Source organism: Arachis duranensis, chromosome 6, assembly GCF_000817695.3.
Source record: "Arachis duranensis cultivar V14167 chromosome 6, aradu.V14167.gnm2.J7QH, whole genome shotgun sequence".
Classification (NCBI taxonomy): domain Eukaryota; kingdom Viridiplantae; phylum Streptophyta; class Magnoliopsida; order Fabales; family Fabaceae; genus Arachis; species Arachis duranensis.
The window spans coordinates 10,651,612-10,662,408 of NC_029777.3; the positions used below are offsets into that span (position 1 = coordinate 10,651,612).

General features: G+C 37.1%; 1 protein-coding gene across 1 annotated transcript; it reads left to right on the forward strand.

Moving 5' to 3' along the window:
• The first annotated feature begins 8,095 nt into the window (after positions 1–8,095).
• Positions 8,096–8,665, forward strand: LOC107492555 (uncharacterized). Its single transcript, XM_016113598.1, has one exon. The coding sequence runs from the start codon at positions 8,096–8,098 to the stop codon at positions 8,663–8,665; it is 570 nt and encodes a 189-aa protein (XP_015969084.1).
• Positions 8,666–10,797: the final 2,132 nt, after the last annotated feature.

The window sequence follows — 10,797 nt, forward strand, 5'->3', positions numbered from 1 at the left end:
CATGGGGCGCGTGCTGAGTCAGCACCGGAGGGGGGAGAGTTACACGTGGCAAACTGTCATGGCTGATGAATCAATGATGCGTGAGCATCTTGTCTATCTTTTCCTAATGAATTTGCACTTAAATTGTTGAGTTTAATTTAGAATTAATTATATTTTAGCCACTATGGATGCTATTTTAAGTTTTGGGGCAATTTTATTTATTTTAGGTAGCATTCGGTGGAATTTGACGGAGTTTTTACAGCACAAGAATTAAAGGATATGGCTGCGACGAGCGACGCGCACGCGTGCGCGTGATCTAGAAGTATCCATGGCGACGCGTACGCGTGACTGACACGTAGCGTAACTCGAAGATTTGCTCAGCGACGCGTACGCGTGACTGACGCGTACACGTGATGTGCGCGATCTGCAAAATTTACAAAAATCGCTGGCGTGGATTTTGGGCCGCATTTTGACCCAGTTTCCGGCTCAGAAAACACAGATTGGAAGCTGCAGAATGGACAAACAAGTGGTCCCCACCCATCAGCTGAAAACTTGTTAATTAATTCGAATTTAAATTCAAATCTTATTTTGAGGAAAAGATATTGTTGAGTTAAGAAATTAAATAAATTAATTAGTAATGACAAACATTATTTTTGGCAAAATAAATAATTAGTGTTGATTAATTAATTAATGAGTATATGTTGCTAATTATTTATTATTATGTTGCAGGCCTTAATTAAGTTGAGCAGCCCAAATGAAATGGAAAATAAAACAAAAATGTTGGGCTGAAAGCAAAGAAAGAAGCCAAATAAATCAAATCGGGCCAAGCATATCAATAACCGATCCAAGCCCGATATGGTTTCAGAAAAGCAAATCCCTCTCTTTTGCTTAACCAAAAGCAACGTTCATCTCTCTTTTGTCCTAGTCAAATCAAAGTTTCAGAAAGTAAGAAAGAGAAAGAGAGAGAGCTTCTTCACCAAGCTAGTCACCAAAGAAGCAAGAGAGAGAAGGATTAAGCTTGAAAGGCAGATATCAAATCACCTAGATCAAACCAAATATAGCTTTGATTAAAGGTAACCCATTTCTTCTTGCATGCATCAAATCTTCATCTCTTCTTCCCAACACTCTGCTCTATCCGAAATGGGATACAAGAGAAAGATGATTTCTGTTCTTCTCTGTTGTGTATCTACGGTCTTAAACAAGACTTGGGGACCAAGTTGGTTTTCAAGGGCTCAGATCAAGTTGACCATTGGAAGATTTCTATAGTTGCGGTTTTATGGCTTTCGGCCAAGATGAGGAAGTCAGAAGCAAATTTTCTACTCTAAGATTTATTGAGAAAAAGTGAATCTGTGGTTGGTGAAGCTCAAGGCTCAAGGTGTTGACCTTGGGAGAAGATCCCAGCAACATGCAAGGAGAATAAAAGAAGACTTCCTGCTCATTCAGAACCAAGAAGAGATAACCAGAGTATTGAGGTTTTGTTTTGAGAAGTGTTCTTTGAGAAAGTTCAACTAACTGGATAGTGTAACATAATCAAAGGTGCATTCCGCCAGTATGAAGAACTGAATCAGAAGTTTGCTAATCTGGCTTTCGCATAGCACAAAGGCTGCTGATGAAGTCAATCTCTTTCATGTTTTACTGATTGTAATGAACTTTTCTAAGTTTATCTTTCTGTAATTTCTTGAGAGAAAAGGCATTGTGAGAAAGTTCAAGTAAAAGCCATGAGTGAAAAAGGCTGAGTGATACACTTGAGAGAAAAGCCTAGAGTTATTTTCAAATTTCTTTAGGTTGGTTAAGTGTTTTGTATCTTGTACCTGTTTGGTTTCCCTTTCTTAGTTGGGTTAGCACTAAGAGTGAATAGTTAGGTATTAGCATAGCCAAAGTCAAGTTAGGTTAGAACTTGAGTGTGAAAGGATTGGGTCAATCCTGTGAAATTGGTGTATGTAATATTGTTAACTATAGTGAAATTCTTCCATAGTTGTGGAGGAGACTGGATGTAGGTTGCATAGCACAAGGCAACCGAACCAGGATACATAATGGTGTTAGCTTTTCTTTTCTCTGCTGAGTTCTATTTTCTGATATTCATGAGACAAAAATAAATTGTCTCATAAATTTCTGCTGCTGAGTTCAAACAGAATCTGAATTGAATGTTTGTTTAAAAGGGTGATAACTACAAAAGAAAAGGAAGGCATAGATTCAACCCCCTTCTCTAAGCCTACCACAACCTTCAATTGATATCAAGAGTTAAGGTCTAAAGAATCAAGCTTAATCGCTTGGAGCAAAGATCCAATGGCGAACAACTTGGGCACAACCACAGTTGTCTACACCCTCACTAAAGGCCAGTCAAACAACCGGCCACCTTTCTTCAATGGGAAGAACTACTCCTACTAAAAAGAAAGGATAAGGATTTTCATTCAATCCATTGACTACAACATATGGAAGATTGTCGTGAGTGGTCCAAAGATCCCAACAAAAACAAGTGCTGATGAAGTGGTGACTCCAAAAGAAGAAGCTGAATGGAATGACGATGACAAGAAGAAGATAGAGCTGAATGCTAAAGTAATCAACCTTCTTCACAGTGCTATCAGCTTTGAAGAGTACCGGAAGGTGTCTAGATGCAAGACAGCCAAAGAAATATGGGAAAAACTCCAGGTTACACACGAAGGCACCAAACAAGTAAAGAAACAAGGATTGATATGCTGCGAAAAGAGTACGAGATGTTTAGCATGAAGGATGGAGAAAGCATTGATGAAGCGTTTGAGAGATTCTCAATCATAATCAACAACCTTGATGCTATGGGTACAAACTATGCAGAATAAACCTTGGTGAGAAAACTCCTTAGAAGCCTCACAAAAGAATGAGAAAACACTGCCACTGTCCTAACCGAGAGTAACAACATAAGTCCCATAACCTATGATGAGTTGAGAGAAAAACTCCTTGCCTATGAAGCCACACACACAAACACAGACTCAAAGAAAAAGGGAATAGCCCTTAAGTCACAAATAGAACCGAAAGAGAGTGAGTCTAGTGATGGTATTTCAGATGACGAGCTTTTATTTTTTGCTAGGAGATTTAGAAGAATGATGAAGAACAAGGGAAAATACAAAGGCTCAAGTTCAAAGGAGCACAAGATCGACTTGAGCAAAGTGATGTGCCGTCACTGCAAGGAGGCTGGACACTTCAAGCTAAACTGTCCAAAACTCAAAAAGGAGGACAAAGGAAAGAAGAAAAGAAAGAGAGTACTCATGGCAGCTTGGGAGGATCTTGAGAATGACTCAAATGAAGAAGAAGAATCTGAAGGAGATGACAAAGACTGTTTCATGGCTGGAAACAACAATCTTGATGAGGTAAACTATTATGATTTGACCATTGAGGACTTGCATGCTATTATTGATGATCTTACTTTAAACACATCAAAACTGCTTGATAAATACAATGAATGCAGATCTGAAAGAGATGTGTTAAGAGCTGAAAATGATTTTTTAAAAGAAAAAGTGAAGGAAACTGAATGTGCTTTGGACATCTTTGAAGAAAACAGATTTCTAAAATATGAACTTGAAAAATTAAAAGGAAAGCACATTGTGGATCCTTCTCATGAGTTAATTGCTGAAAATGAAAGATTAAATGATATGATTAAAAGGCTGAATGGTGACTTAGCAAAATTTGCTCAAGGTTCTAGCAACTTGGACAAATTACTTGCAAGTCAAAGACCATTGTTTGAAAAATCTAGTTTAGGCTACATAGCCAAGGAAGATGCAGTTTCTAATACTTCCACTATAAAATTTGTGGCTTCTTCATCAAATACCAAATCCATACCAAGCAAATTAGGTATCGGATATGTTCAACTTGTGAAGAAAAATTTGATGAAGCATACACAAGTGAAACTGAGCCTTCACCAAGAACTGGTCCGAGTTCAAACTGGCCAGGTTTGGGTTACATTTCGAATAATGAGGCGGCTTTCAAGAAACCACAATTTTACAACAAAACCTCATTTTTGAAAGGTAAAAATGTTCAAAAAAGTTCTGGTGAAAATGCTTTTGCAAAGAGGAATAACTTTAATAAAAATCAGTTTGTCAAAAGAGATGCATCTCATCCAAAAACCAGAAAATTTCAACCATTTAATCATTTCAAGCAATTTAACTCACCTAAAATTCAGCGACACACATCAGAAAATCACTGTGTTAATTGCAAGAAAGTTGGTCACTCATATGAACAATGCTTCATTGAAAAGTGAGTTGTAGGAAACAAAGTCTACAATGTTGTTTATGATTTCAATGCACTTGGGCAACCAAGATGGATTAACTTCAAAGGATCCAAATTAATTTGGATACCTAAGGCTACTTGAAACTCATCATGCAGATTTGCCTAGCATCTAAGAACAAAAAGGACATGTGGTACATGGATAGTGGATGTTCAAGGCACATGACTGGAAGGTCAACCTACTTCATCAAATTAAATAAGTATGATGGAGGTTTTGTGACCTTTGGAGATGATGGTAAAGGTAAAATCATTGCTATTGGAAAAGTAGGTAATGAGCAATCTACTTTCATTGATGATGTACTTTTGGTATGTGGTTTAAAGCACAATCTTTTGAGTATAAGTCAGCTGTGTGATTTAGGATATTTAGTTGTTTTCAAGAGGCTTGAATGCTGTGTTGTTAATGAAAAGACAAATGAAGTGATGTTTGTTGCCAAGCGTTTCAATAACATGTATGGACTTACTCTTGATGAACTAAAGGATCAAAATGTAGCTTGTCTTCACTCAAAAGAATCTGAAAAGTGGTTATGGCACAAGAGATTGGGCCATGCAAGTATGTTTCAAATAAACAAACTTGTAAAGAAAGAATTAGTAAGAGGTCTTCCTTTGATAAAGTTTGACAAAGACATCACTTGTGATGCTTGCCAAATGGGAAAACAAACAAAAAGTTCTTTTAAACCTAAAGAAGATATCTCTACTAAAAGACCACTTGAGTTGCTACACATTGATTTATTTGGTCCAACAAGAACTCAAAGCCTAGGTGGTAAACATTATGGTTTAGTAATTGTGGATGACTATACTAGGTTTGGTTGGGTTTTATTTCTTGCACACAAAAATGAAGCCTTTTCGGCCTTTGAACCTTTTTGCAAGAAAATTCAAAATGAAAATGATTTAAAAATCTCTTCTATAAGAAGTGATCATGGAACTGAATTTGAAAATAATTTATTTGAATCCTTTTGTGAAGAATTTGGAATATCTCACAACTTCTCTTGTCCAAGGACACCACAACAAAATGGTATGGTGGAAAGGAGAAATAGAAGCATACAAGAGATGACAAGAGCTATGCTTTGTGAGAGTAATGTTCCAAAATTCCTTTGGGCTGAAGCGGTTAACACGACTTGCCACATTTTGAATAGAACAATCGTAAGAAAATTTTTGAAGAAAACCCCTTATGAACTTTGGAAAGGCTACCACCAAACTTAGACTACTTACACATCTTTGGATGCAAGTGTTTTGTTTTAAATAACAAGGATAATTTAGGTAAATTTGATTCAAAGGCTTATGAGTGTTTGTTTGTAGGATATTCCACAACTAGTAAAGCATATAGGGTTTATCATCAAGATGATAGAATTTTTTAGGAGTCCATACATGTTACATTTTGTGATACTAACTTGGTACAAAGCATTTTAGAAGATTGTGATGCAGGAAATCAAGCTCAAAAGGAAGTTGAAACTGTGCAAAATCAAGAGAAAGGACATTCTGGTCAAAATGAACCAGAAACTACAACTGCTAAAAATTCGAGAGACAATTCTATTTTGTCTCATGAATCTAAAGGAAATCCTGAAGCCAACAGCACCCAGAATCCCTTGGTATCTCAATCTGCATCCAAGTCCACCAGACCTCGTGAATGGAGATTCTTGAAGAATTATCCTGAGGAATTTGTCATTGGGGACGTCTCTCATGAAGTGCAAACAAGGTCTTCCACTAGAAAGGCAAATGAAGGATCAAACATTGCCCTTCTTTCACAAATTGAGCCTCAAAACATCAAGGAAGCACTCAGTGACCCTTCTTGGGTTAAAGCTATGGAGGATGAGCTTCTTGAGTTTGAAAAGAACCAAGTATGGACTTTGGTTCCAAGGCCAAGTGGAAAGAAAGTGACCGGTACCAAGTGGATTTTTCGGAACAAGTTGGGAGAAGATGGTAGCATTGCAAGAAACAAGGCAAGGCTAGTGGCACAAGGATACGACCAAGAAGAAGGAATAGACTTTGATGAATCCTTTGCCCCTGTTGCCCGAATGGAAGCCATAAGACTTCTCTTAGCTTATGCTGCACATTGTGGTTTTAAATTATATCAAATGGATGTGAAATGTACATTTTTAAATGGAGTGATAGATAGAGAAGTGTATGTGGATCAGCCTCCTGGTTTTGTAAATAAAGAGCATTTTGACTATGTTTTCAAATTATCTAAAGCTCTCTATGGTTTAAGACAAGCTCCTAGAGCTTGGTATGAGAGACTTAGCTCTTTTCTTTTGAAAAATAGTTTTCAAAGAGGCACCACCGACATAACTCTACTTATCAAGAATTCTAATGATTCTTTTATTCTAGTCCAAATATATGTTGATGACATTATTTTTGGATCAGCAAATGAATCCCTTTGTTCTGAATTTGAAAAACTCATGACAAGTGAATTTGACATGAGTACGATGGGTGAACTTAATTTCTTTCTTGGGCTACAAATTAAACAAACTGAAAATGATATTTTCATTCATCAAGAGAAGTATGCCAAGGAATTAGTTAAGAAATTTGGTATGGAAAATGCCAAACCCATGGGAACCCCATGTACCCTAATTCTAAATTAGATAAAGGAGAAACTGAGAAAGATGTAGATGAGACTAGGTATAGAGGAATGATTGGTTCTCTTATGTACTTAACATCCTCTAGACCTGACATTGTGCAAAGTGTTGGATTGTGTTCTAGGTTCCAAATCAAACCTAAAGAGTCACATCTTTCAGCAGTTAAAAGGATCATTAGATATGTTCATGGAACATCCAATCTTGGTCTTTGGTATCCTAAGATTGATGATTTTTCTGTAGTTGGTTATTGTGATACAGATTTTGCTGGTGATAGAGTTGATAGAAGGAGCACTTCAGGCCTATGTTGTTTTCTTGGAAAGTCCTTAAATGTTTGGTCAAGTAAGAAGCAACCAACAGTGGCCTTATCCACTGCAGAGGCTGAGTATATAGCTGTTTATTCTTGTTGTTCTCAGCTTTTATGGTTAAAAACATAGATTGCTGATTACAAATTAAATGCTGAAAATATTCCCTTAATGTGTGATAATATGAGTGCCATCAATATTTCTAAAAATCCAGTTTTGCACTCTAAGACTAAGCATATTGAAGTAAAATCTCACTCAATAAGAGAACATGTCCAAAAGGGGGATATTAGTATTCAATTTGTTAAATCTGAGGAGCAATTAGCAGATATTTTCACAAAACCATTAGCTGAGGATAGATTCTGCATGCTTAGGACTTGTCTAGGAATTTTGAGTTATGATTCCTTATTTGAAAAATGCTAATACAATAGCTGGAGCTTTTTATCTCATAAACAGGTATGAGACAATTCTGGGCAGGTGATGAACGTTCTCTTTAATTCAGAGTGTTCTGGGCTTGTTTCAAATGAAAAATAATCTGGGCCAACCTCAAAATCAGATCTAGAGTGGTCCAATGTGTTTCCTTAAATTCAACTATCTCTGAGCCCATATATGAATGTTACATTTTTTTTGGTTGATGGGCTGTGTGTTTTTTTTTTGAAAATAATTTTTCATTTAATGTTTATAATCCAAAAAGATTTTTCAATTTAATTTTTTGGTTTTTCAAAATTTAAAATTCATTTCCTGTTTTATTTTCAAATCAAATCAAATCTTTATTTTATGAGGTCAGGTCTTTTCATGTCATTTCAAAAGGTGATGCAGTTGCATGGTTTTGGAAATCCACTTTTGGGTACGGTTACCAACACTCCCTCTCTTCCCTCCATATCTTCTCCTCAAACCCTTCGGTTTCTTCCCTCTCACTCCACTGTATCCTTCGGTTTCTTCCCACTCACTCTACTGCTTCTCTTTCCTCAAAAGCCTAAATCTAACCAAATGGGGAAGAAAGTTATTGCTAAAAGAGCACCGCGTGAGAAAATCCATAAACTTCCAGGATATCCTAGACCATCAACTCGTTCTCAAGACACCACTTTTACTCCATCACCTTCTCCTCCTACCTCTCCGCCTCGCACTACTCCCATGGCACGGACCAAGACTACGCCAAGGTACCCTGCCCCTGCCAAGCCGACACCACCACCGAAGGCCACAACTTCCAAGCCAGGCTCCTCAAAACCTAGTTCTGCAAAGCCTAGCTCCTCCAAGGGAAAACATCCGGCGATTGAAGAACCCATTCCCGAACCAACACAAACCAATCCCAGGTCGGTTCCCATGCGTTCACAAAGAGGTAACCCTCATTGTCCTCTCAAATCTGTTAGAGAACCAGACATTGATCCTTTTGCTCACAAATCACACTTCATGACATCTCACTCAAACTATAACCCTCATCGTTTCAAATCAGCCATGGACCACGATTTTTATGATGGAGTTATTAAGTATCGTACTCTGTGTCCCTCTTTTATTGTGGATTTACCTAGCTTGGAAAAGAAATGTTTTTTCTTTTGTTGAAAATTTGGAATTTTTAGACTGGAATCACCTTTTCAAAATTAAAAAACCTGCATATCCTCAGTTAGTCAAAGAATTTTATGCAAACATGACTTATCATAAAGGAAGTGTGCATTCTTATGTTAAGGGCAGAGATATTATCTTGAATAATGAAACTATCAGTGATTCCTTGAAGTACACTGATGTTGGGCCGTGTGCTTATACATCTGTAAAGTGGGATGAAGGTGTTGGTATCTCTTACCATGATGTTCTTGCTCACATTTGTGAACATGTTTCCTTAATTGATGGCATCACACCCACTCACAAAGCCCTAGGATATGAACGTGCTCAGTTGCATCGTATAGTTAACCACATCTTAATTCCTCAAAGTGGTTCATATTAAAGGGTTTCTTACACGGACACACTTATTTTTTATGCCCTAATCACTAAAACAGAAATCTCTTTTGCCTATTTGATGGCTAGATACATGTTTGATTCTGTTAGAAGTGTGAAAGATAAAGCACTACCTTATGGCATATTTTTGACTTGCATATTTGAGACTTTTGGTGTTGACCTGTCAAATGAGGATTATGAAAATAAACATTCATGCCTAAAAAGGGGTGGTTCAGTGAAACAGCAAAAAGGACCAACTCGATCTGAGAGAGTGGTTCTAGATGATGATGATGAAGATTTCATTCCAGATGACTCTCCTCCTCCTTCCACTGAGGGTACTTCCATTTCTACTGGGAAGAAATTCGCTTTGCTGAATGTGGTCAAGGATGTCGCTCAAGAGTTTGTTTCCCAATCAAATCACATGATTGTCATAAGCAAGGAACAAAGGAAGCTAGCTAGCAAGCATGAGAACTTTCTGAAGAAATCAAGGGATAGGGTGGTTGTGCTCATGACCTTCATTGATAACTTTCAAAATGATGAAGACATTACCACTGATGTTGAAGAAGAAGATGCCTCGGAGGGGAATGGTTCTGATGCCTAAGAATTGTCTCATGAAAACTGCTGCTGCTGCTACTCTCTTTTTGTCTCATGAATTATGTTTCTTTAGCTACTTTTGAATTGTTCTTATTTTAGATGACTGTAATAACTCTGAATACTGTTGCACTTTTGTTAGTTCAGTTAGTGTCTTGGACTATGGTCTGACTCTTTTCTGCAGGTACAATATGTTGTTTTTGTGGACCTTGCTTGTTATCCGCCCTTGATGACAAAAAGGGGGAGTAGGATAATAAGATGGTAAATGTGTTAGGATAAGCTTTTGGGTTTGCTGCGTTAAAACTTGTTTTCACATGCTGAATCTCTTTTGCTGCTGATATTAGCTTAATGATTGGGTTGATTATATGGTGTTGCTCATTTGATACATATAGCTCTTCACTTCACTCTCTTTAAGTGTAATGTAAAACAGAAACAAAGAGGAAAGCATAAATCCAGGGGGAGCTTATCTTGAATAGGAAATGGGGAGCAACACAAGAGCTAATAACAAAAATCAAAAGGAGTTTTTAAACTTACTCAAATTCATTTCCTTTTGATTATTGCTTAAATCATGTTTGTCATCAAGGGGGAGATTGTTGAGTTAAGAAATTAACTAAATTAATTAGTGATGACAAACATTATTTTTGGCAAAATAAATAATTAGTGTTGATTAATTAATTAATGAGTATATATTGCTAATTATTTATTATTATGTTGCAGGCCTTAATTAAGTTGAGCAGCCCAAATGAAATGGAAAATAAAACAAAAATGTTGGGCTGATGGTGCACAAAATTGTGATCATCAATGGCGCCATCAACATGGTACGCTCAATTGCAATCTCAACTCTTTATCACAACTTCGTACAACTAACCAGCAAGTGCACTGGGTCGTGCAAGTAATAAACCTTACGTGAGTAAGGGTCGATCCCACGGAGATTGTTGGTATGAAGCAAGCTATGGTCATCTTGTAAATCTCAGTCAGGCGGATTCAAATGGTTATGGAGGATTAATGACTAAAAGATAAATAAAAACATAAAATAAAGATAGAGATACTTATGCAATTCATTGGTGAGAATTTCAGATAAGCGTATGGAGATGCTTTGTCCCTTCCGTCTCTCTGCTTTCCTACTGTCTTCATCCAATCCTTCTTACTCCTTTCCATGGCAAGCTGTATGT